The sequence below is a fragment of the Tachyglossus aculeatus genome, chromosome 25 (genome assembly GCF_015852505.1).
Source record: "Tachyglossus aculeatus isolate mTacAcu1 chromosome 25, mTacAcu1.pri, whole genome shotgun sequence".
NCBI classification, from domain to species: domain Eukaryota; kingdom Metazoa; phylum Chordata; class Mammalia; order Monotremata; family Tachyglossidae; genus Tachyglossus; species Tachyglossus aculeatus.
The window spans coordinates 5,207,295-5,233,491 of NC_052090.1; the positions used below are offsets into that span (position 1 = coordinate 5,207,295).

General features: G+C 53.9%; 2 protein-coding genes across 5 annotated transcripts in view; one reads left to right on the forward strand and one right to left on the reverse strand.

Annotated features, from left to right (window-relative positions):
* Positions 1-3,083: 3,083 nt before the first annotated feature.
* Positions 3,084-25,246, forward strand: RMC1 (regulator of MON1-CCZ1). 4 transcript variants are annotated; one of them, XM_038766680.1, is made up of 21 exons: positions 3,084-3,099; positions 3,133-3,244; positions 5,485-5,561; positions 6,069-6,153; positions 9,399-9,455; positions 10,729-10,815; positions 12,229-12,369; positions 12,908-13,011; positions 13,525-13,614; positions 13,719-13,824; positions 16,410-16,521; positions 16,718-16,762; positions 16,935-16,988; positions 17,428-17,556; positions 18,179-18,285; positions 19,246-19,365; positions 19,737-19,814; positions 19,950-20,054; positions 20,140-20,208; positions 20,296-20,521; positions 22,986-23,167. In XM_038766680.1, exons 2-21 carry the CDS (start codon positions 3,143-3,145, stop codon positions 23,063-23,065), a joined length of 1,974 nt encoding a protein of 657 aa, XP_038622608.1. In that variant the 5' UTR covers positions 3,084-3,099; positions 3,133-3,142; the 3' UTR covers positions 23,066-23,167. The 4 variants fall into 4 exon arrangements, with proteins under 4 accessions (XP_038622608.1, XP_038622611.1, XP_038622610.1 ...); XM_038766683.1 differs by lacking the exon at positions 3,084-3,099 and adding an exon at positions 25,162-25,246 and having other exon boundaries at positions 3,107-3,244; positions 22,986-23,072; XM_038766682.1 differs by lacking the exon at positions 3,084-3,099 and adding an exon at positions 23,948-24,139 and having other exon boundaries at positions 3,107-3,244; positions 22,986-23,072.
* The window catches only part of NPC1 (NPC intracellular cholesterol transporter 1), a 69,843-nt gene continuing 67,091 nt past the window's right edge, over positions 23,446-26,197 (reverse strand). Inside the window, exons 24-25 of the mRNA XM_038766678.1 lie at positions 25,179-25,341; positions 23,446-23,609 (exon numbers count right to left, since the gene is read on the reverse strand). Of these exons, the coding sequence (XP_038622606.1) occupies positions 23,527-23,609; positions 25,179-25,341 (246 nt within the window). The 3' untranslated portion in view covers positions 23,446-23,526. The remainder of the gene's footprint in view (positions 23,610-25,178; positions 25,342-26,197) is intronic.

The following is a 26,197-nucleotide window of genomic DNA, read 5'->3' on the forward strand; positions in this document are numbered from 1 at the left end:
GCCCCATGTGGGACACCTGATTGTATCTATCCCAGTGCTTAGAACAGTGTTTGGCACATAGTACCCTCGTCTGTAAAATGGGGATTAAGACTGTGAGCCCCATGTGGGACACCTGATTATCTTGTATCTACCCCAGTGCTTAGAACAGTGTTTGGCACACAGTAAGCACTTAACAAATACCATTGTTATTACTATTATTATTACTATTACAAAGCACTTGGGAGAGTAGAGTACAACAATATAACTGCACAATATTAACCTTGCCCCTCTAAACAGCATAAAAGATGGTGCAATTTTTTTTTAACAGATATTTGTCAAGCGCTTACTATGTGCCAGGCGCTGTTCTAATGGCTGGGGGAGATGCAAGGTAATCAGGTTGGACACAGTCCTTGTCCCACATGGGGCTCACAGTCTTCATCCCCATTTTACAGATGAAGGAACCGAGGCCCAGAGAAGAGAAGTGACTTGTCCAAGGTCTCACAGCTGACAAGTGGCAGAGCCAGGACTAGAACCCAGGTCCGTCTGACTCTCCGGTCTGTGTTGTATCCACTAGATCACGTTGCTTCCGTCACCGGTGGGTCCGTGGCTTTTACTACCCTTCTTGGAACTCACGCCGTTAATTAGGCTTTGGAAAGAACAGGAAAGTTTCCACTGAAAATGTACTTTTCCCAGAGTGGAAAGCTACTTAGGAAAAGAATTAGGGATGCAAGAAGAAAATATCCCCGAATGGAAGAAGACATGGAAGGAAAGACCATTTGGCGGAAAGCTGCGTAAAAGCCTACAGTGCCCGACACATAGTTAGTGCTTAACAAATGCCCTTTCAAAAATGTAAAAAGCCTGGAACAAAATAGGCACGTCACAGGAAGCGGAATTGAGGCCAGTGGATACAAGGGGAGTCTTGTCTTCCAGGTCAGTGGGAGGGGTCAAAATTGGAAGCCAATCTCCAAGAGACAGAAAGGGAAGGAAAAGCTTTTGAGCTTAGTTTGAATTGGGGAGGGCGGGGGGAATGGATGAGAAAGTCACCCCTTATTGACAGGGGGAGGGAAAGCCCTCTACGGAGGGAATGATGACCGTTACTCGGAAAGGGGGAGGCTTGTCATCTCCCGGTACAGCAGTAGCGAACGGCATGTAGGAAAGATCTGTGGAAAGAAGATGTGCCCATCCCCTTTTGGCACTCTTCATCTCTCCCAAACTCACCCAATTGTCCCTTGCTCATACTGTTCCCCGGCCTGGAACTGTGGTCCCCCAAACCTACCAGCATGTTGACCCCCACCATCTTCAAAGCCTTCTTAAAAACCACAGCACCAAGAAACCTTCCCCAAATTCACAACATGCTAGAGAAGCAGCGTGGCTCAGTGGAAAGAGCCCAGGCTTGGGAGTCAGAGGTCATGGGTTCAAATCCCGGCTCCACCAATTGTCAGCTGTGTGACTGGGCAAATCACTTCTCTGTGCCTCAGTTACCTCATCTGGAAAATGGAGATTGACTGTGAGCCCCATGTGGGACAACCTGATCACCTTGTATCCTGCCCAGCGCTTAGAACAATGCTTTGTACATAGTGCTTAACAAATATTCATTCAATCATATTTATTGAGCACTTACTGTGTGCAGAGCACTGTGCTAAGTGCTTGGGAAGTACAAGTCGGCAACATATAGAGATGTTCTCTACCCAACAGTGGGGTTTCAGCTGGTCCGGATACTCTATTGGACGCCTGTGTATCCGGCTGCCTAGCGTCATGGCTCGGGAGTGGGGTCTGTGGGTTCATAGGAACCTGGGAAGGGAACACAAAAAAGAGAGAGAAGAGAGGAAAGAGAAAAGCAGCGTGGTTTAGTGGAAAGAGCATGGGTTGAGAGTTGGAGGACGTGGGTTCTAATCCTGCTCCGCCACCTGTCTGCTGTGTGACCTTGGGCAGATGACTGAACTTCTCTGGACCTCAGTTCCCTCATCTGTAAAATGGGGTTTAAGACTGTGAGCCCCACGTGGGGCAACCTGATTACCGTGTATGCCCCCCAGCGCTTAGAACATCCATTCATTCATTCATTCAATCGTATTTATTAAGCGCTTACTGTGTGCAGAGCACTGTACTAAGCGCTTGGGAAGTATGAGAAGCAGTGTGGCTCAGTGGAAAGAGCACGGGCTTTGGAGTCGGAGGTCATGGGTTCAAATCCTGGCTCTGCCAATTGTCAGCTGTGTGACTTTGGGCAAGTCACTTAATTTCTCTGGGCCTAAGTTACCTCATCTGTAAAATGGGGATTAAGACTGTGAGCCCCCTGTGGGACAACCTGATCACCCTTTAACCTCCCCAGTGCTTAGAACAGTGCTTTGCACATGGTAAGCACATAATAAATGCCATTATTATTGTTATTATTACAGGTTGGCAACATATAGAGATGGCCCCTACCCAACATCGGGCTCACAGTCTAGAAGGGGGAGACAGACAACAAAACAAAACATATTAACAAAATAAAATAAATAGACTAGTAAATATGTACAAGTAAAATAAACAGAGTAATAAATCTGTACAAACATATATATATATAGGTGCTGTGGGGAGGGGAAGGAGGTAGGGCGGGGGGATGGATTAATAAGATGCATAATAATAATAATAATAATAATGGCATTTGTTAAGCACTTACTAATTGGCAAGCACTGTTCTAAGCGCTTATCAAGCAGCATTATTAGGCTGGTGATGATTATTTATTTTACTTGTACATATCTATTCAATTTATTTTTATTTTGTTAGTATGTTTGGTTTTGTTGTCTGTCTCCCCCTTTTAGCCTGTGAGCCGACTGTTGGGTAGGGACCGTCTCTATATGTTGCCAACTTGTACTTCCCAAGCGCTTAGTCCAGTGCTCTGCACACAGTAAGCGCTCAATAAATACGATTGATTGATGATTGATTGAAGGCCTCAGCGGGGCGTCCCCTTTAAGAGCCGAGGCTCCAGGGTCACGTGCCGGGGGCGGGGCCGCGGGGCCGGGCCGACGAGGGGCCGCCGGGAGCCGCGCGTGCGCGCTCGCGGCCTCGCGCCCGCGCCTGCGCCCTTCGTCCCCCCGTGCGGCCGCGCTCGCGCCCAGGTTCCCCGCGCGGCGGCCGCTGGGGCCCGGAGGCCCGGGGGCCCGGGGGCCGTTGGGACCCGGGGGCGATGAGCGCGGAGGCCTATTACCTGGAGCTGTGCGAGCGGCCCGTCCACTTCGAGAAGGCCAACGCCCTCAACTGCGTCTTCTTCGATGAGGCCAACAAGCAGGTCCGGCGGGGGGCGGGGGCGGGGGGCGGCCACCCCTCACCTCACCCCCTCTCACCTCACACCCCTCACCCTTCACTCCACACCCCTCACACTCTTCACCCTTCACGGCACCCCCCTCACCCTTCAGTCCACTCCCCTCACCTGACACCCCTCACACTCTCACCTCACACCCCTCACCACACCCCTCGCCCTTCACCCCTCACCCCCCCTCACCTCACACCCCTCACATCACACCCCTCACCTCACACCCCTCACGCCTCACCTCACACCCCTCACACTCTCACCTCACACCCTTCACCTCTCACCTCACACCCCTCACCATACCTCTCACCGTTTACACCCTTCACCCCTCACCTCACACCCTTCCCCTCACACTCTCACCTCATACCCCTCACCACGTCCCTCACCATTCACACCCTTCACCCCTCACCGTTCACACCCTTCAGCTCACACTCCTCACCTCACCCCACACCTCTCATCTTACACCCCTCACCCCTCACCCCACACCCCTCACCTCACACCCCTCATCCCTCAGTTCACACCCCACCCTTACCTCACACCCCTCACACTCTCACCTCACACCCTTCATCCCTCACCCCCTCACCCCTCACCTCACACCCCTTACCTCACTCCCCTCACACCCCACTCCTCACCTCACACCCCTCACACTCTCACCTCACACCCCTCACCCTTCACACCCTTCACCCCCCACCTCACACCCCTCACCTCACATCCCTCACATCACACCCCCATCTCTCACCTTACTCCCCTCACACCCCTCACACCCTTCACCCCTCACCTCACACCCCTCACCTCACACCCTTCACCCATCTCACGCCCCTCAACTTTCACCCCTCACCTCACACCCCTCACTTCACACCCTTCACCCCTCACTTCATCCCCTCTCACCTCACACCCCTCACCTCACACCCTTCACCCCTCACCTCACACCCTTCACCCCTCACCTCACACCCCTCACCCCTCAACTCTCACCCCTCACCTCACCCCCTTTCACCTCACACCCTTTACTTCACACCCTTCATCCCTCGCTTCATCCCCTCTCACCTCACACCCCTCACCTCACACCCTTCGCCCCTCACACCCCTCACCTCTCATCCCTCACACCCTTCACTTCACACCCTTCACCCCTCGCTTCATCCCTTCTCACCTCACACCCCTCACCTCACACCCTTCTTCACCCTTCATCCCTCACACCCTTCCCCCCTCACCTCAGGCCCACCTCTTCCACCTCCCGAAGGCCTAGCGCTCGCCACAGTGCTCCGCACCCAGGAGGACCATTCCAGAACCCCTTCTGGGCTCTCCACGTTGGGTGGCACTTTGAGTTGTTTTTTTCTATTTTAATGCTACTCGTTAAATGCTTACTATGTGCCAGGCACTGTGCTAACCACCCGGGGCGGGGAGATGCAAGTTTGTCAGTTGGACACCATCCCCGTCCCACATAGGACCCCCAGTCTAAGTAGGAGGAATCCCGGGTATTGAATTTGCTTGTATCCACCCAAACACCTACCCGTGGCACATTGTAAGCACTTAAAAAAATTGCCGCAATTATTATTATTATTACTGAATCCCCATTTTGCGGGGAAGGAAACTGGAACACAGAGAATAATGATAATAACTGTGATACTGGTTAAGCGTTTGTTATTCATTCATTCATTTCTTCATTCAGTCATATTTATGTGTCAGGCACTGTACTATGTGTCAGGCACTGTACTAAGCACTGGGGTGGATACAAGCAAAAAGGGTTGGACACAATCCCCGTCTTATATGGGGCTCACAGTCTTAATCCCCCTTTTGCAGATGAGGGTGCTGAGGCCCAGAGAAGCGAGGTGACTTTCCCAAGGTCACACAGCAGACAAGTGGCGGAGCCGGGATTAAGTACCCAGTTCCTAAGGCTCCCAGGCCCGTGCTCTATCCACTGGGCCACACTGCCTGTCTCCCTTGTTCACTCAACTAGTCAAAGTTGGGTCAGCTCTTTCCAATTACAGTGTCCTAAGAAGTGGAGCAGCCTAGTGGAAAGAAATCACTCTCTATCTAATCCTGATTCCACCATTTTCCTGCTCTGAGGCTGTGGGCAAGTCACTTCTCCATGCCTCAGTTACCTCATCTGTAAAAGTATCCAATTTGATTAGCTGGTATTTAGCCCAGCGCTCGGTGCAGTGCCTTGGGCGCGTAGTAATTGCTTAACAATTCCCGTTTAAAAAATGACTTCCGATTTTCAGGTTTTCGCGGTCCGGTCGGGCGGAGCTACAGGGGTGGTGGTTAAAGGACCGGAGGAGAGGAACCCCATCTCTTTCAGGTAACCTCTGACCCCACCCTGTACTAGAAAAATTGATGTTGGGTGAATTTGATTGTTTGAAAACGGGGTGTCTGTTCTAATGCCAACTGCAGGGCAAAGGGTCTGCTGCTACACAGCCTTCATCTGGGCCCTTCTTCCTCCCCTCAGCCAAAACAGATTTTTTTTCCCCTCCTCGTTCATTCACTCGTATTTATTGAGCACTTACCGTGTGCAGAGCTGCACCAAGAGCTCGTTGGGGCACAATATAACAATAAGCAAATTCCCTACCATACCCACTACTCCCCCAACTCTGAATGGCGGATGGCTACAGAACAGGGAGAACAACCCGCTGAATCAATTTGTCGTATCTACTGAACGCTCACTATGTGCAGAGCACTGTACTAAGAGCTTGGGAGACCACAATACAACCAAACCAGCAGTCGCGTTTCCTGCCCGTAACGAGCTTACAGTCCAGAAGGGAGCTTCCAGTCTAGCGGTATTTATTCTCGTCTTCTCCCTTTTCTTAAGAATGGAAGACAAAGGGGAAGTGAAATGCATCAAGTTTTCCTTGGGAAACAAGATCCTGGCCGTTCAGAGGACCTCTAAGATCGTGGTAAGAGTCGTCTCTGGGTGCGTCGTTCTCGCTTTCTCCTCCAGCGGTCTGCCCAGGCCCCCGGAGCAACTGGCTGGGTGCTGTGGTCACGTGCCCGTGCTCTGAAGCGATCTACTTGGGCGCAGTGGGCACTAAACGGGGGAAGACGGGAGTGGATGCCGATGGGAGAGGGGTGGGGAGAAGCAGAGGGTCTGCCGAAGAGAGGCGAGTGAGATCCCGATGATTATTATTATTATTCTGGATCGTGGGGGTCTCCGCGGGAGAGGGCGGGGGGCAGGGGGAGGAAATACTGCAATTATTGTCATTATTCTGGATCACGGGGCTCTCTGTGGTAGAGGGCAGAGCCGGAGGAAGACGGCTTTGCCTTTCCCGTATATACATTTGTACGTATTTATTACTCTATTTATTTTACTTGTACGTATTCTATTTCATTTGGTTTATATGTTTTGTTTCGTTGTCTGTCTCCCCCTTGTAGACTGCGAGCCCGCTGTTGGGTAGGGACCGTCTCTAGATGTTGCCAACTTGGACTTCCCAAGCGCTTAGTACAGTGCTCTGCACACAGTAAGCGCTCAATAAATACGATTGAATGAACGAATGAATGAGAGAAGTGAAAGGAAGGTGTTCATTCATTCAGTCAGATTTGTTGAGCGCTTTCTGTGTGCAGAGCATCATCATCATCATCATCAATCGTATTTATTGAGCGCTTACTGTGTGCAGAGCACTGTACTAAGCGCTTGGGAAGTCCAAATTGGCAACATATAGAGACAGTCCCTACCCAACAGTGGGCTCACAGTCTAAAAGGGGGAGACAGAGAACAAAACCAAACATACTAACAAAATAAAATAAAATAGAATAGATATGTACAAATAAAATAAATAAATAAATAGAGTAATAAATATGTACAACCATATATACATATATACAGGTGCTGTGGGGAAGGGAAGGAGGTAAGATGGGGGGATGGAGAGGGGGACCAGGGGGAGAGGAAGGAAGGGGCTCAGTCTGGGAAGGCCTCCTGGAGGAGGTGAGCTCTCAGCAGGGCCTTGAAGGGAGGAGTAGGGCCTTGAAGAGCACTGTAGTTAGCTCTTGAGAGAGTACAATACAACAATAAACAGTCACAGTCCCTGCCCATAATGAGTTTTGAGGGATGGTGGTATTCGTTAAGTGCTTACCAGGCAGCCCGCTTACAGCTTAATCAGTCGTATTTGTTGAGTGCTTACTGTGGGCAGAGCACTGTACTAAGCGCCTGGGAGAGTACAGTGCAACAGAGTTGGTAATAATAATGGCGTTTGTTAAGCGCTTACTATGTGCAAAGCACTGTTCTAAGCACTGGGGGGGATACAAGGTGATGAGGTTGTCCCACGTGGGCCTCACAGTCGTAATACCCATTTTACAGATGAGGTAACTGAGGCCCAGAGAAGTGACTTGCCCCGAGTCACACAGCCGACAAGTGGCGGAGCCGGGATTAGAACCCCTGACCTCTGGCTCCAAAGCCCGGGCTCTTTCCACTGAGCCACGCTGCTTCTCTAGTAGACATATTGGTAGACGTGTTCCCTGCCCAAAACAAACTCACAGCCTAATCGATCGGGAATACTTAGTGAGCACCTCCTGTGGGCAGAGGGTTGTACGGTGAGCTCTTCTGTGACAAGATGCACCAGTCCGTGTACCTCTTAGTGGAGCTGTGCCCCCGATTTGACCCAGGGGCCTTTGCAGGTAATAATAATGATGGTATTTGTTAAATGCGTACTACGTGCCAAGCACCATTCTAAGCGCTGGGGTAGATACAAGGCAATCAGGTTGGACACGGTCCAGGTAGCGTGTGGGAGACTGCCCCGGGCATTATTTGGGGCCAAGATGCCAGGGCACAGCTGGGATGGGGGGCTTTGCCCCTAACCCCCCAGGACTGAGTTCATCTAAACTGTGCCGGGGAAACGTGGGGGTTGGATCAGCTTTCTCCAGCTGTTCTCATCGCGAAATACAGAGTGGTTCTGGCCACTGGGCCCAGTGATGCCCAGAGAATTTGAAGCAGATTAGGGACCGTCTCGATATGTTGCCAGCTTGTACTTCCCAAGCATTTAGTACAGTGCTCTGCACACAGGATGCGCTCAATAAATACGATTGAATGAATGAATGACTGAATAGTCCCTCTTCCGCCACTTGTCTGCTGTGTGACCTTGGGCAAATCACGCCACTTCTGGATCTCAGTTCCCTCCTCTGTAAAGTGGGGATGAAGACTGTGAGCCCCATGCGGGACAGGGGCCGTATCCGACCTGATTAGCTTGTATCTACCCCAGCGCTTTGAACAGTGCTTGACACATAGTAAGCACTTAACAAATGCCGTAAACAAAAATGGCTGCCACCACCCCTTAAAATTGGAGCTCCCGGGCGCATTGGAAGCTCTCAGGGGTTGCTGCCAGCTGACCCCAGCAAACTGTGCAGCTTTTGGGGAAGAAAACCAATTGCCTCAATTTCCTCTCCAAAACAGTTTCCTCGTCTCCCACCAGAATGGTTTCACAGCAGACTTTTAATTGCAACACATGTCTTTATTGAAAAGCAGTGTCCGGGCACGTACTCTACGTACAGGAGTTTCAAAGGCAACATGTTTTAAGTCTCCCTGTGCCGGGAGCCGCTACAGGAAATAGCAACGGGGATTAGGCGGTAGGAATTCTTAGCCCTAATCCTAGTTTAACCACGAACTGAACCTAGTCTGGGACTGTTCCTTAACCTGTGAGCTCGATGTGGGATAGGGTCTGTGTCCAACCTGATTAACTTCTGTCTACCCCAGCGCTTAGTCCAGTGCCTGGCGCGTAGTAAGCACTAAACAAAGACCGTAAGAAAAAGTGCCTAAAGGGCACGGATCCAAGTGCAAATGTGACCCAAGGATAATATCAAGGTTGAGGGCTCAGAGCAGGAAAGAGAGTGGGAAACTCTTTGAGGCAAGGGATTGTGTCCATCAACACTACTGGTGTACCCTCTGCAGCACTTAGTGTAGTGCTTTGCACACAGTAAGCGCTCAGTCGACACAGTTGATTGCCTAGTAATGAAGTTGACGCTAACTGTGAGCATAACCACAAGAGCCATGTAGGTTGAAACGAGAATAATGAAAGTGAAACAGAGAGGCAGAGACCCTTTCAAGGGCCAAGGCTGGCTGACGGGATGATACTCGACCAACAAGGTGTTTCCCAAATTGTAAATCATCCAGAAGTGTTGCTGTCAACTGATTCTTTGTGGATTCTCTCTTTCAGGATTTTTTGAACTTCATCCCTGATAGTCCTCAACTGGAATACACCCAAGAATGCAAGGTAGCTGTGTGCAGTTTTAATCCCTCATATATTATTTGTTGATCCCCTCCCTACTGCGTGCGAAGCCCCAAACTAAGTATTTTTTTAATGATATTTGTTAAGCACTTACTTTGTGCCAGGCCCTGTACGAAGCACTGCGGTAGATACAAGCTAATTAGGTTGGATACAATCCCTGCCCCACATGGGGCTCAATCTTAATCCTGGTTCTGCCCTTTTTCTACTTTGTGACCTTGGGCAAGTCATTTCACTTCTCTGTGCTTTAGTTACTTCATCTGTAAATCGGGGATCAAGCCTGTGAGCCCCACATGGGACAGAGACTGTGTCCAACCCAATTTGCCTGTATCCACCCCAGCGCTTAGTAAAGTGGTTGGCACATAGTAAGTGCTTAACAAATACCATTACTACTATTATTATTATTATTATTATTAATCCCCATTTTACAGATCAGGTAACAGTCCCAGAGAAGTGAAGTGGCTTGACCAAGGTCACACAGCAGAGAAGTGGCAGATCCGGGCTTGGAACACAGGTCCTCCTGACACCCAGGCCCGAACTCTATCCACTCAGCCACACTGTTTCTCTCAGTGCTGTGTCTTACCTGCTAATGTCGCATGTTGACTGCCGGGCAGATTTGTCCCACGCAGTTTGGATGAGGGTTTGTCACCCCACCGCTCCACGCGTGCTTCCGGGCCCCGGAGATTCCAAGGAGGGGTTTTCTGCCCTCTCGTTTCCCCGTAGTTGGGGTCCCGGAGCCCCATTCCCCCATTCCATGTGTATTTGGGTTCTCTCCGGGGCCTGGCAGCACCGCTTGGTTTTCCCATCCCCGGGGCCGGGGGCATCTGAGCTGGTCCCGTACCCTGTCCCATCTCCTTGCGAGTAGGGGTGGTCGGGGGGGCCCAAACACCGTACTTTCACCCCACCAGGTGAAATTTCCAACCCGGTGCCAGATCTCTTTGCGTGACCCCAGGGGGTAGGACGCAGCGGGGACCAGGGGATGTCCTGGCGGCCAGCTCACCGGGCAGATGGGCAGCTGGGAAGCGGGTGCCAGCGCCATGCCCTTAGGCTGCAGCCACAGGCGGGCAAGCCACCCACGATTCTTCGGCTTACGCCGGGAGGGGAGCTCAACCGGGAAGGAGCCGAGATTGAGTCCGGGTGGCTGTCCCCCCTCACCCGCCCCCACCCTGGCCCCGGGAAACAGGGCGGGGGAATCAGGAGCAGTGGAACAAGAAAGCGGAAGTAGGCTTGAATGGACGCCTTCTCTTGGTTTCTCCTGTAGACCAAGAATGCCAACATTTTGGGGTTCTGTTGGACCAGCGCGACCGAAATCGTCTTCATCACAGATCAAGGAATCGAGTTTTACCAGGTACCGCCGGGAGTGGCCACGGACGGAGCCTCTGTGAGGGTATTGTCCCACCAGCGGGCCCACCGTTCACAGACCCCCTCAGCAACCCTGCAGAGGAGGGACGACCTGGGGCTCGGTCCTTAGATGCAGTTACGTCTCATCGGAGCATCGTCGTGTTGTGGTGGTTTCGACTTGGCGTGGGCCGCTTGCTTCCCGGCTCCTGCAGAAGTGGCGGGCGGGGGTTGTCCGGAGGGAGGGGCACCCCCGGGGGTCGTTCTGTCCAGGGTTGGGGGCCCTGATGCGGGCCAGACCGACGTAGGCAAGATTCGAGTGTACCGTCCTCTCCCAAGTGCACCCGACGTTGCTGTGCACACAGCCAAGTGCTCAGTAGATGCCCTCGATTAACTGGTTGATTGTTGGCCGAAGGAGCAATCCTTTTGCGATATTAGATGGGTTGACTCGGTGCAAGAGAAGATGACATTCTGGGGTTTGGAGGAAAGGACTAAACTCGGCCCAGTCTTGGCCCAGAGGCCAGTGGCTTACTCAAGAAAAAAACAAAAATGGGTGAATCTGTTGCCTTCGACTAGAATAGAGAACCAGCCCCCACCTCGGCTTGCCCATTCCCCAGAAGGCTGCTTTGATTATTGTGGAAGTGCTTAGCACAGTGGTCCGCACACAGTAAGCATTCAATAAATACCATCGTTTGATTGATTGAAGTGCGTTAGGGAAGCAGCACGGCCTCGTGGAAAGAGTACGTATCTGGGCGTCAGAGGACCTGGGTTCTAATCTTGGCTCCGCCACTTGTCTGCTGTGTGACCCTGGGTTTAACTTCTCTGTGCCTCAGTTTCCTCATCTGTAAAATGGGGATTAAGACCTTGTTCAGCTCTATTATCTTGTATCTACCCCAGCAATAGTAATAAGTGTCCTATTACTGGCACATAGTAAGCGCTGAACAAATACCATTATTATTATTATTATTATTAGAGATGCTGTTCTGGAGCCTCTGGCATGTATGGAACTGGGAAAAAGAGTTCTGAGACAAAGGCAAACCATTTCTCCCAATTTTCTGTATTATTGAATGTATTATCTCAACCCACAGAAACCCACCCTCTCAGCCTTCTCATTTATAGAGAAGCAGTGTGGCTCAGTGCCACACTGACTCCGGGCTTTGGAGTCAGAAGTCATGGGTTCAAGTGCCGGCTCTGCCAATTGTCAGCTGTGTGACTTTGGGCGAGTCGCTTAGCTTCTCTGTGCCTCAGTTACCTCATCTGTAAAATGGGGATTAAGACTGTGAGCCCCACGTGGGACAACCTGATCACCTTGTAACCTCCTCAGCGCTTAGAACAGTGCTTTGCACATAGTGCTTAATAACTGCCACCATTATTATTTGTGCTCATCCTTGAGGGGACAAGTTGATTCCTACCCTCGTTTCAGGTGCTGCCAGAGAAAAGGAGTTTGAAACTCCTGAAAAATCAGAATATCAACGTGAACTGGTACATGTCCTGCCCCGAGAGTTCGGTCATTCTGCTGTCCACCACGGTCCTGGGCAACGTCCTTCAGCCTTTCCATTTCAGGGTAAGAGACGGGCTTAGGGCCCCTTCCAACCCCTTCATGTCCTCGTTTTCTCTCCAGTCCCCGTCCCCTGGGTTGGATGCCCCACCGAGGGGAAAATGCTGTCCTGGGCTCTCACTCGTCTCCGCACCTGTTTTCCCCACCTGATCTCGGCCCCTCCCAGACCCTGGCACCGAGGTGGTACATTAAATACGATTAGAGGGTGCGATGGGGTTCCGATTCAGTCTGGCAGAGAAGTCAGACTGAATTCTAAAATTCTACAAACCAAGTGTCCCCTTGATGGGAGTTCTGTCCTGGCTCTTCACCGCCAGGCCCGAGACAGACAGTCAGTCAGTCAGCAGTACTTTTAGAGTGTGTATTGTGTGCGGAACCCTAAACTTGGGAGAGTCCAATATAACAATATAACAGATACATTCCCTGCCCACAGTGAGCTTAGAACCTAGAGGGAGGTCCCAGCCCTCACGGGGGCCCGCTGCCAGGGAGCCATGGCCACCAACTCTTCCCAAGAGCAAGCCGCCGCTTTCTCTGTGTTTCCGACTAGACCGGAACCATGTCGAAGCTGTCCAAGTTTGAAATCGAATTACCGGCCACCCCCAAGGCAACAAAACCGAGCCTTTCCGAAAGAGACATCGCCATGGCTACCATGTAGGTCTGGGGCAAGGAAATGCTGTTGGGGACAGTTTTATTGATCAAAGGTAGGGCGAGCGGGCATATCTGTCAGGCAAGAAGGCACAGGTTAGACAAGACGGGCGGAGGGTGCGTTGTTGCTCCCAGCGTGCCACTCCCACAGGGTAGGAGGGCCTGCAGGCGACTCCGTCCAACTAGGTAAATCCTGTTACTTTCCAGAATGCATCTGGAGGGGAGGGTGGCGATTGTGCTGAGCGGGAGACGGGTGAAGGTTTGGGGCGGGGATCATCTCTTTCCTCCCGAAAGAGGCTAAGCAAGTGCTGGCCGTTTGGCCTCCAGACTCTCCGGGGATCCGGCAGGGTGGGAAAGAGTTGACAGAAGGCGGCTTCCCCTCGCCGGGAAAGCCAAGGGATGCCGATGCTACCTGGACCCCTCCCAAGAGTGGCTTGGTACGAGGGACGGGTGGTTAGGAGGAGGCAGCGGGCGACGGCGGCCTCGCAGAGCGAGCGGGCCTACCTTTTCCTCCGTCAGCTACGGGCAGCTCTACGTCCTCTTCCTGAGACACCACTCCCGGGCCTCCAACAACTCCGGAGCCGAGGTGGTCCTGTACCACCTGCCCCGGTACGTTTCCCCGGCCCCCGCGACCGAAGCCCAAGAGCCCACCTCTCCCCGGAGGGCGGCTCACTGATCCTGCCTCTTTCTGGCCCTCGGCGCTGCTGCCTCAGGGAAGGGCCCTGTAGGAAGTTGCACATCCTCAAGCTGAACAGGACGGGAAAGTTCGCCCTGAATGTGGTGGACAACCTGGTGGTGGTGCATCATCAGGACACCGAGGTAGGAGCTGCACGGGATTTGGGGCGAAACGCTGGGCGGCCTTGAGCAAGTCACTTCACTTCTCTGGGCTTCTAGACTGTGAGCCCACTGTTGGGTAGGGACCGTCTCTGTATGTTGCCAACTTGGACTTCCCAACGCTTAGTACAGTGCTCTACACATAGTAAGCGCTCAATAAATACGATTGAATGAATGAATGAATGGGCCTCAGTTACCTCATCTGTACCATCATCTGGGCTTCAGTTACCTCATCTGTACAATCAGTCGCATTTTTTGAGCACTTACCGTAAGCATAGCACTGTACTAAACGCTCGGGAGAGCACAACAGAGTTAACAGACACGTTCCCTGCCCACAATGAGCCCGGGAGGCAGATGTTAATATGAATCAAATTAATATGAATAAAATAAAATACAGTGAGGATTAAGACTGCGAGCCCCACGTGGGGCATGACTGTCTCCAGTCTGAGTAGCTCGTACTTCCCCAGTGCTTAGGATAGTGCCTGGCACGTAGTAGGTGCTTAAGAAGTACCATATAAAAAGCAAAACCCACAGAGTCATTTCTTCCACAGTGTGGTTTTTCCATTTCGTAATTGGGCTGTAATAGGGAAACAGAGTTACCCCGGCACCGTTGTGAGTTGATGGGACTCTGAGCTGATGCTGTTTGAAACGGATGACGGGGTGAGCTGTCGGTCTTTCATCAGCATTGTGCAGGGAACCAAGTCGGGAGATTTAAAACTCCAAGTGTCCTAGAAGCTGATTTTGAATAGTGTGGACGGGTTCCCGGTGAGGGGCAAGTGACACGACTATTAAGAGTCAAAGAAATGTCAGAGAAACCAGGGGTGTACAAAAGTTCAAGTTTGAGTTCTGTAAGCTTCGAAACCTTTTTCATTCTGTCTTGAAGCAGCATTTCAAACTTCACCAGGGGTGATAGGCACTTTTGAATCCTCACCCCTTGTTTCCCACCGAAACAGTTGACGTAAGATGAATGTTGGGGGGTCTTTGAAGGGCATAGGGGTTTGCAGGACACGTTCTTCCTGGTGGAGAACTGCCCATCCTGGATGTTGGAGGGCTTCAGAGCTGGGAAGTTCATAGGCTTCCGGGATTCCGGAGGGTTGGACAGTCACCAGGACCTCGATGGAGAAGCTTCTTGGGGGAACCTGGCAGGGCCAAGTGGCGGGCTGGGGGTGGGGAGGAGCTAGGCTGGCCCCCACGGAGAAGCAGCGTGGCTCAGTGGACAGAACACAGGCTTTGGAGTCAGAGGTCATGGGTTCAAATTCCGGCTCTGCCAACTGTCAGCTGTGTGACTTCAGGCAAGTCACTTCACTTCTCTGTGCCTCAGTTACCTCATCTGTGAAATGGGGATTAAGACTGTGAGCCCCACGTGGGACAATCTGGTCCCCTTGTAACCTCCCCAGCGCTAAGAACAGTGCTTTGCACATAGTAAGTGCTTAACAAATACCATCGTTATTATTATTATTATTGTCACGGGCCCGGTCTCTTGTTGACCCCACCAAGCAGTCAGTTGTATTTATTGAGCGCTTACCGGGTGCAGAGCACTGTACCAAGCACTTGGAAAGTACAATTCAGCAATATAACAGACACGTTTCTCTGCCCACATTGAGCTTACAGTGTACAGCAGGAAACAGACATTAATGTAAATCAGTAAATTATTGATATGTACCTAAGTGTTGTGGAGCTGGGAGGGGGGATAAATAGAGAGAGCAAGTCAGGGCAACACCAAAGGGAATGACCAACTTGTACTTCCCAAGCGCTTAGTACAGTGCTCTGCACACAGTAAGCACTCAATAAATACGATTGATTGAATGGGAGAAGAGGAAAGGAGCCTCTGGGAGGAGACATGTCTGTCGGATATAATAATAATAATTGTGGTATCTATTAAGCACTTACTATGTGTACTACGCACCGGGGTGGATACACGCCCATCGGGTTGGGCCCAGTCCCTGTCTCACATGGGACTCACTGTTTCAATCCCTATTTTGCAGCTGAAGTCACTGAGGCACAGGGAAGTGATTTGCCCGAGGTCACACGGCAGGTGTATGGGGGAGCCGAGACGAGAACCCTTGACCTTCTGACTCGCGGGCCCGAGACGGGACGTGGGTGAGGGGTCGGAGGCGGGATAGATGAGCCGGAGGTCCTGCGAGAAGGTTGACATTCGTGGAATGAAGTGTGCGGTTTGGGTTGTAGTAGGAGAGTAGGGAGACGGGGTAGGAGGGGGCAAGCTGATTGACTGCTTGAAACTTTACAGCTGATGGTAAGGAAAAGCGCTTGGGCCCAAGAGTCAGAGGACCCAAGTTCTACTCCCGGCTCAGCCTCCTGTGTGACCTTGGGCAAGTCACTGAACTGCCCTCGGCCTCAGTTCTCTCATCTGAGAAAAATGGGGGCGCCTGTTCTCCCTCCCACTTAGAGTGCAGGTTCCACGTGGGACAGCTTTTTGTACAGAGTTTGGCACAGAGTACCCACTTTACCGAATACCGTGACTCTGATGATTGTTCGTAGTAATTCTGGGTCTTCGCCCAAACTACGGTGGCACTGCCCGCGCTGCCCCCCCATCTCTCCTTCCATTTCAGACGTCTGTGATCTTCGACATCAGGCTGCGAGGAGAGTCCGACGGCACAGTGACGCTCCACCAGCCCGTGCTCCCGGCCCGCTCCATCCAGCCCTGCCAGATCCCCGTAGCAGGTGGGATGGTCGAGGCGGGGTGGGAGGGAGCCCCGGTCCGTGCCCCCCCGGCCGTGGGGGTGGGCTGCCCACCGGGAACCCGGCCGTCGCAAGCGCTAACAGTGGCCCCCGCTCCGCGGCTGGGGGCTCGCTGGACTCTCGCCCCCGGGTTTGAGCCTTCATGGCTCGTCCTCCGTCTCTTCCCCACCGGGTACAGGGCCTGCCGCCGTGACCAGCCCATCTCCGGTCCCCTGCAAGCTCTGTATCCCTGACCGAGGCTGCCGTCCGAAATCCTGCCTGGACCGCGCTCGCTTCGGTCTCCCGCCGGGCCTTCCGGTGTGGGTGGGGGAGGAAAAGTGGGGGATTCTCCGGAGCGGGGCGAGCTGGAGGGCCGGGGTCGCTTCGCTCCTTCTCGAAGGCTCTTTAACAAGCAGATTCGTCCTCCTGGATCGTCTTCCAGCCCGATATCATCATCAGTGCCAGCCAGGGTAGGCCTGGGGGCATCTGGGCCCGGAGGGTCGACGGAGGGGGAGTTGAAATCGGGAGGTCAGGGAGGAAGGAGGGAGAACACTTCCAAAAATGATTGCTTGTGGCAGTGTTCGGGCTCGGGGAATCCCAAGGAGGGGCAGTTCGGGCTCCTGATCCTAGATGAGGAAGGGCAGGTGCTGGGCACTGTGCCTGGCCGTGAGCCTGAGGGGGCTTCAATGCCCACAGGGAATTCGGCGACCCCGGGCCCCGAAGGATGTGAGGGTGTCCCTGTGGAGGGAGTCCTGCGGGAGGTGGGAATGGTGGGCGGAAGCTACCCCATCCGATCCGGGCTCCCCGGACCTGGCTGGGACCCGGGCGGCCATCTCGGGTGTGTGGCTGGCCTCGGTGGGCGGGGGGGCAGGTTCCCTGACCCCGCATCTGTTTCCGTCGGGACCCCAGGCTACCTCTGGAACCTCCAGGTCAAGCTGGCGCCCGTGGTGGCCCTCCTCCCAGATAAGGGCCGGCTGGTGGACTTCCTCCTCCAGAGGAAGGACTGCAAGCCGGTCATCTTGGCTGTGTGTTCCCAGAGTAAGTTGGCCGTCGGTCCGCTGCCCCGGCCCCGTGTGGATCAGAGGGGAGGGCTGGGCCCAGTCTCGGTACTTTTCAGCCCCCGCGGTCCAGCCTCACTGTCCCCGACCTCCTCCAGGCTGTGGACTCCGTCACCCAGAAACCCGGCAGGGCTAGTCCCAGAGGCAGAAGGGCCCGGCCCGGAGAGCTGGTCTCTAGCAGCCCTGCCCTGTGCCCACCCATGGGGCAGGGAACCCCCGGGCCTTTCCCCAGCTCCTCGGCCTCGTCACTGACCCCGGGGCAGGGTCGGCCGCCCCCCGGGCTCGGCCCGCCTCTCCCTCCGGGCAGCCCCTCGGGCCGCAGCCGATGAGTCCGCATAGCTGCTCGCAGACACCAGGCTTGGGACTAGCTTCCCAGGCCCCAGCTGGCCACGGGCCCAGCCCGGGAATCCCCCCGGCTGGGACTGGACCCCAACATCCCCAGAAAGGGTCATCCAGTGGGCCGGACCAGTTGCCCTGGCGCTGCTTCCCCCCGGGGAACGGCCTCCTCGGAGTCCAGTGGCTCGGGGCCGCTCGGCCGCCGGGCCTCTCCATCCCCGGCCGGCCGCGGCTGGACCTGGACGGGATCGCTGCGTCTCTTCCAGTGCTCGGCGCGTCAGACAGAGGGACGCTGCCCGTCATCGCCACGGTCTTTGACAAACTCAACTACGAATATAAGAAGTACTTGGAAGCCGAGCAGAGCTACGCCCTGGTGAGGAGGGAGCCGGGGATGGGGGTGGCGGGCCGGCACCAGTCCGACCCTTGGATCTCCCCAATGCCATCCCTCCAAGGGATGGGAGGGCTGTCTCTCCTGACCTGGAGGGCTTGCTCGGGATGCCCCCAGCTCCCTTCTGGGGAGAGCTGCTTTGCCTCCTGAAGGTCCGGAGGCCAGGAATGTAGTGTTTTGGGGATGGGGTGTCCCGCCCCTGCCAGGGGGGCTTGAATCCCCAGGCCTGGGCTCCTCCCGCGCTCTGACGCCTCCGTCCCCTGGATTACAGTCGGGCGTTTGGCGGCTCTCCCCTTCCTCCCTCGTCCCGGAGAGCTCACCTTCGGGGGGCCGCAGGCACCTGCCTCGGTTTCGTTGGCAGCTGGATGGAGGCCCGGGCCTTGGAGTTCTTTACGACGAAGAATCCGGGAAACACACTTGTTACCCCTCCCCGGGCCCCAGTTTGGGCAGCCTTGCGACCGGGGCTTCCCGGGCCTAGATAGAGCCAGCTGCCGTCACAGCTGCCTCGTGTCCGCCCTGGGGGTGGGCTGGGCGGTGGTCACCGGCAGACTCCTCTGCCCGCTCGCAGTGGCGCCGGTATTGTTGGGGGGGAGCCCGGGACTGGGAGCCAGAAGGTCATGGGTTCTAATTCTGGCTCCGCCACTTGTCTGCTGCGCGACCTTGGGTGAGTCACTTCTCTTAGCTCATCTGTAAAATGGAGATTGAAACTGTGTGAGCCCCGTGTCGGGGAGGGGCGGTGGCCAGACCGATTTGCTTCTATCCACCCCAGAGCTTAGTACGGTCCCTGATAGATAGAAAGCGCTTAACAAATACATTGTTATTATTAGTGAAGAGCCCCAGAGCCTGGCGCCGGCACGACGATGGAGGCGGGGGCCGCACGGGGAGGGAGAGGGGCCGGCGGGGTCCAGGCCTCGCTCACCGGGCGGTGCCGTCGCCATCCCGCAGGCGGTGGAGACGGGGCAGAGCCGGAGCGGCCCCCTGCTGAAGCGGCCCGTCCGCACCCAGGCCGTCGTCGACCAGTCGGACATGTACACGCACGTCCTGTCCGAGTTCACGGAGAAGAAGGTGCCCGAGCCCTCCCCTCCCCGAGGGGCACAGTGTGGTGCTGGCGGGACGGAAGGGGAGGGGGTCCCTTCTCCCCCAAACCCAGGGAGGGCGGTGAGAAAGGGGCCGCTCCTTGGGTAGGCGAGCCCCGGTTCGACCCTCTGGACCGGCCGCTTGTCTGCCGTGTGGCCCTGGGCAAGGCATTTTTCTTCCCCAAGCCTCGGCCACCTCATCTGTAAAATGGGGATCGAGACTGGGAGCCCCACGTGGGACGGGGACCGCACCCAACCCGATTTGAGCGCATCTACCCCGGCGCTTGGCACGGTGCCTGGCACTTAGCAAGCGCCCAACAGGTGCCGTAACGATCACCGTCATCATCCGTCCTCCCGCAGGAGCTGCCGCCGAAGTTCGTCACGGCGGTCCTGATGGAGTACCTCCGCTCCCTCAACCAGTGCCAGATCACGGTCCAGGTACTGGTTGCTTCTCCTGAGCCCCTGGGGGACTGTGGGCAGGGGCTGGGCCGAGGCCCTTCCCGGTTCCCCGGCCCGGGGCGACCGCCGCCGGCTAACCGGGGGCCGTCCCCCCGCTCTGCGCTTGTACCCCAGCACTACCTCCACGAACTCGTCATCAAGACCCTCGTGCAGCACAACCTGTTCTACATGCTGCACCAGTTCCTGCAGTACCACGTCCTCAGCGACTCCAAGCCGCTGGTAGGTGTGCCCGTCCCCCCCCCCCCGGCCCCCCGAGGAGGAGCCCCCGGCCCGTCTGACTCGGTGGTCTCCCTCGCTGCCGCAGGCCTGTCTCCTGTTGTCCCTAGAGAGCATCTACCCCCCGGCCCACCAGCTGGCCCTGGACATGCTAAAGGTAAGGAGCGCGTCCCGGGGGCGACGGGGGAGCCCCCGGGGGGGGGGGGTCCCCTCCAGCCCCCCAACCCCTCCGTCCCCACCCCAGAGACTGTCCACCGCCAACGACGAGATCGTGGAAGTCCTGCTGTCCAAGCACCAGGTGTTGGCCGCCCTGCGCTTCCTGCGGGGCCTGGGCGGCCACGACCCCGTCTCCGCCCGCAAGTTTCTGGACGCGGCAAAGCAGACCCAAGACAACATGCTCTTCTATACCATCTTCCGCTTCTTCGAGCAGCGCAACCAGCGCCTCCGGGGGAACCCCAGCTTCGCACCGGGTAAGGCCAGCCCCCGCTCCCAACGGGGGGGGGGAGCGGAAGCGGTCTTTTCCCCTCCTACTTGGGGCGGGGAGGGGGACAGGTGAGAGGCCGGAGGACGGTGGGACTCCGCTCCCGTTTGCCCCGTTCGGGACAAGCGAGGGGGCCAGTGTGGAGAGTCCCACGAGGGAGAGAGCTTTAATAATAATAATAATAATAACAATGATGGTATTTGTTAATTGCTTACTGTGTGCCAAGCACTGTTCTAAGCGCTGGGGTACTAATAATAGTAATAATGATGGTATTTGTTAAGCACTTACTATATGCAAAGCACTGTTCTAAGCGCTGGGGTACTAATAATAGTAATAATGATGGTATTTGTTAAGCACTTACTATGTGCCAAGCACTGTTCTAAGCGCTGGGGTAATAATGATAGTAATAATGATGGTATTTGTTAAGCACCTACTATGTGCCAAGCACTGTTCTAAGCGCTGGGGTAATAATGATAGTAATAATGATGGTATTTGTTAAGCACTTACTATGTGCCGAGCACTGTTCTAAGCGCTGGGGTAATGATAATAGTAATAATGATGGTATTTGTTAAGCACTTACTATGTGCCAAGCACTGTTCTAAGCGCTGGGGTAATGATAATAGTAATAATGATGGTATTTGTTAAGCACTTACTATGTGCCAAGCACTGTTCTAAGCGCTGGGGTAATAATGATAGTAATAATGATGGTATTTGTTAAGCACCTACTATGTGCCAAGCACTGTTCTAAGCGCTGGGGTAATAATGATAGTAATAATGATGGTATTTGTTAAGCACTTACTATGTGCCGAGCACTGTTCTAAGCGCTGGGGTAATGATAATAGTAATAATGATGGTATTTGTTAAGCACTTACTATGTGCCAAGCACTGTTCTAAGCGCTGGGGTAATGATAATAGTAATAATGATGGTATTTGTTAAGCACTTACTATGTGCCAAGCACTGTTCTAAGCGCTGGGGTAATAATAATAGTAATAATGATGGTATTTGTTAAGCACTTACTATGTGCCAAGCACTGTTCTAAGCGCTGGGGTAATAATGATAGTAATAATGATGGTATTTGTTAAGCACTTACTATGTGCAAAGCACTGTTCTAAGCGCTGGGGGAATAATGATGGTAATAATGATGGTATTTGTTAAGCACTTACTATGTGCCAAGCACTGTTCTAAGCGCTGGGGGAATAATGATAGTAATAATGATGGTATTTGTTAAGCACTTACTATGTGCAAAGCACTGTTCTAAGCGCTGGGGTAATAATGATAGTAATAATGATGGTATTTGTTCAGCACTTACTATGTGCCAAGCACTGTTCTAAGCGCTGGGGTAATAATGATAGTAATAATGATGGTATTTGTTAAGCACTTACTATATGTGCCAAGCACTGTTCTAAGCGCTGGGGTAATAATGATAGTAATAATGATGGTATTTGTTAAGCACTTACTATGTGCCAAGCACTGTTCTAAGCGCTGGGGTAATAATGATGGTATTTGTTAAGCACTTACTATGTGCCAAGCACTGTTCTAAGCGCTGGGGTAATAATGATAGTAATAATGATGGTATTTGTTAAGCACTTACTATGTGCCAAGCACTGTTCTAAGCGCTGGGGTAATAATGATAGTAATAATGATGGTATTTGTTAAGCACTTACTATGGGCCAAGCACTGTTCTAAGCACTGGGGTAATAATGATAGTAATAATGATGGTATTTGTTAAGCACTTACTACGTGCAAAGCACTGTTCTAAGCGCTGGGGAGGTTACAAGGTGATCACGTTGCCCCCCGTGGGGCTCACAGTCTTAATCCCCATTTTACAGATGAGGGAACGGAGGCACAGAGAAGTGAAGTGACTTGCCCAAAGTCCCACAGCTGACAATGGGCGGAGCTGGGATTTGAACCCGTGACCTCTGACTCCAAAGCCCGGGCTCTTTCCACTGAGCCACGGTAGATGCAAGGGTATTGTCCCGTGTCTTCATCCCCATCTTATAGATGAGGTAACTGAGGCCCAGAGATGTGAAGTGAGTCGCCCGGAGTCACACAGCTGCTAAAGGGCGGAGCCGGGAGTAGAACCCACAACCTCGGACTCCCAAGGCCGGGCTCTTTCCACTGAGCCATGCTGCTTTCCTGCGCTATCCACCCCGGGGGAAGCGCTTCCTCCGCTCTGGCTGGCCCCCGAGGGACGGGTTCCACCCATGGGCTCTGAGTTCGAGAAAGCGTGGGCGCACAGGCTCGCTTACAAGGTTTCTAACAACTCCCCGCTCCACTCCCCCACCCCGAAAGGGCTAGAGGAGAGGGAGCATAGATGAGCGAACAGCCAGGCACTCAAAGAAGCATTTTTATTCCAGAAAATAAGTTAAAACCCGGCATACAGAGGGAGGAAAAGCGGGAGGTGAGGAGGGAGGCGGCCGGGGCTGCCACGCGCCCGCGTCTCCCGTTTCAGGAGAACACTGCGAGGAACACGTGGCTTTTTTCAAACACCTCTTTGGACACCAAGCCCTGCTGAAGCCCACAGCGGTCTGAGGCGGATGTGAGTGTTTTTACAAAAGTCTACCAAGTTCCTTGGTTGGACTAATAGAAACCTGACCTACAAAAGTCATAATAAAGTATGTCTCTACACGCGCATTTCCGGAAGGCTACTAAAAACTACGGTACAACCCGTGTGCCGGAGGGCTTTTCCCTGGAGGGGAGAAGACTGCATTGGTCTGCTTTAAAAAGTGTCAGTAAGTTAGCTGGGTTGGCGAGTGCGGGGAGGTGGGGAGGGTGGGTCCTCATACCCGGTGCAGAGCGTCCCGCGCCCGCCGGCCGTGCCTTCCGGGGGGCCGTGGGGAAGGTCCCTTTAGGGGGGAGGTGCCCCCGCTCCGCGGCAGCTCAGGAGTCCGGGCCGGGCCTGCCTGGGGGGGGAGAAGCCGCGGGCCGCAGCCGTTAGCCCCGGTCGGGTCCCGGCGGTTACCCGCGGTGGGCCCGTGCCCCCGCGGCTGGGGCTAGAAGTAGAGGAGCCGCTCCCGCTCGGTACCTTTAGATCGCTCCTGGGCCGCGCGGCATCTTGCTCTGTTTACTGGCGGCCCTGTTCGGAGGGGGGAGAGAGAGAGAGAGAGAGAGAGAAGGGGAATAATAATAATAATGATGATGATGGCATTTGTTAAGCGCTTACTATGCGCAAAGCACTGTACTAAGCGCTTGGGAAGTCCAAGTTGGCAACGTATAGAGACGGTCCCTCCCCAACAGCGGGCTCACAGTCTAAAAGGGCACCGTAGTGAGCGCTTAATAGGTGCCACTGTTATCGTTAAGCACAACAATGGTGAGCCTCCAGTCTCATCACGTCCGCCACGGCTCATAAAATCCTCTTCACGCCGGGTCTGCATCTCACCTCCTGTTTCTCTCTCTCTGTCTCTCCCACCCCAGGAAGGTCAGGGTCCCCACCTGACCAGAGGCCCCGAAATCTCTCCGAGGAGCAGGGTCCCCACCCCTCTCCCCCTGATGGATACAGCAAGGCCCTGGGTTCTAATGCCGGCTCCACCGTTTGGCGTGTGTGACGTTGGGGGAGCCGCTTCCCTTCTCTGGGCCTCAGTTGCCTCATCTGGAAAAGGGGCAGTCACCTGTGGGACGGGGACTGTGTCCAACCTGAATATCCTTTTAGACTGTGAGCCCACTGTTGGGTAGGGACTGTCTCTATATGTTGCCAATTTGTACTTCCCAAGCGCTTAGTACAGTGCTCTGCACACAGTAAGCGCTCAATAAATACGATTGATGATGATGATGATCTTGTATGTACTCCAGCGTTTAGAACAGTGTCTGGCGCATAAGTGCTTAACAAGTACTGTATTAAAACAAAGAAACAAAAAAGCAAGCAGGCCCCTCGGCGCAGAGCGTTTCCCGATTCCAGAAACGCTGCTGCAAGACCATCCTGGCCCCCACTAAAGCCAAAAAGAGCTGGCCAACACCAATAATAATTATATATTACGTTATACATTATATTGTTAATGTTATATAATAATTATAATAATAATAGCAATAATAATGGCATTCATTAAGCGCTTACTATGTGCAAAGCACCGTTCCAAGCGCTGGGGAGGTTACAAGGTGATCAGGTTGTCCCCCGGGGGGGGCTCGCAGTCTTAATCCCCATTTTCCAGATGAGGTAACTGAGGCACAGGAGTTAAGTGACGTGCCCAAAGCCACACAGCTGACAATTGGCGGAGCTGGGATTTGAACCCAAGACCCCTGACTCCAAAGCCCGGGCTCTTTCCACCGAGCCACGCTGCTTTCCAAGCGGGCCCTATGCCCAACCACCCAAGTTGATTTTAGTGTCCATCTCCTCCTGTAGAACCTAAGTGCTTTGTGGGCAGAGATATGGGGTAGAGACCGTCTCTATATGTTGCCGACTTGTACTTCCCAAGCGCTTAGTCCAGTGCTCTGCACAAAGTAAGCGCTCAATAAATGCAACTGAATGAATGAATCAATATACTGAATTTTCCTAAGCGCTTAATACAGCCGCACCTGCCACCTCCCTGGGGCGGTCCCAGTCCAGCCCTGGCAAGGACGGCGAACGGGGCGACGGGCAGGCCTGCGGATGACCACCGCAGACTTGGCCTCCGTTCCCCTTCCCCGGCCCGCAGAGCACCCCAACGCTTACCTACGTAACTGAGTAGGACCGGGAGGAAGATGAGGCCGTGGGTGGCCCCCAGCAGGACCATGGCAAAGTACATCCGGAAGTAGAAGATCTGGAAAATCTGGGACTTGGCAAATGCCAACACCACAATCCCGCCGAACTTGGTCAGTGTGATCCCGCTAAAAACCTAGGAGAGAGAGAGGGGGACAGTGAGGACTGGGTCCGTCACAAAGCGTGGACACGCACACACATATTACACTTGGCTCCCTTTCCCGATATTCCCCACTAACGGACACGGCCCCCGCCAAGTGGGAAGTTTCTTCCCAACGGCCAGGGCGCCGGATCCGGGTTCCTCCGGCTCCTGGAGCGGTTTCGGGCGACGGCGGTTGAGGGGACCCGGAGAGACCCGAGGAGGAGGAGGGATGCTTAGTACGGTGTTCCGCACTCGGTAAGCGCTCAGTAAACCCAACTGAAGGAATAAGGGACCGGACAATCACCTCCGCAGCCAGGCCACCTTCCCTCCCGGCGCCAGACAGAAACAATGTCGAGCTCCGTCCAGTTTCACTCATTTAGCGCTTACTGTACTAAGCGCTGGGGAAGTCCAAGTCGGCAACATCTAGAGACGGTCCCTACCCACCAACGGGCTCACAGTCTAGAAGGGGGAGACGGGCGGCAAGCCAAAACACGCGGACAGGTGTCCAGCCGTCAGAACAGAGAGAATTAAAGCTAAATGCACATCATTAACAAAATAAATAGTAAATATGGACGAGTAAAATAACCCCTATTTCCATCTCCCGCCGCACGGAACCGAAAGTGGTGCAGGGTAGGGAGGCCCCTGGGCGGACTGGACTTGACCCCATCCTTCCACGGATCCTCTCTCTTACCCACCTACCCCTCCCATCATCATCATCAATCGTATTTATTGAGCGCTTACTGTGTGCAGAGCACCGTACTAAGCGCTTGGGAAGTACAAGAACAGATATAACTATTAATTAATAATAATTAATTAAGTAATAATTAATATAACTATATAACAGTTACTG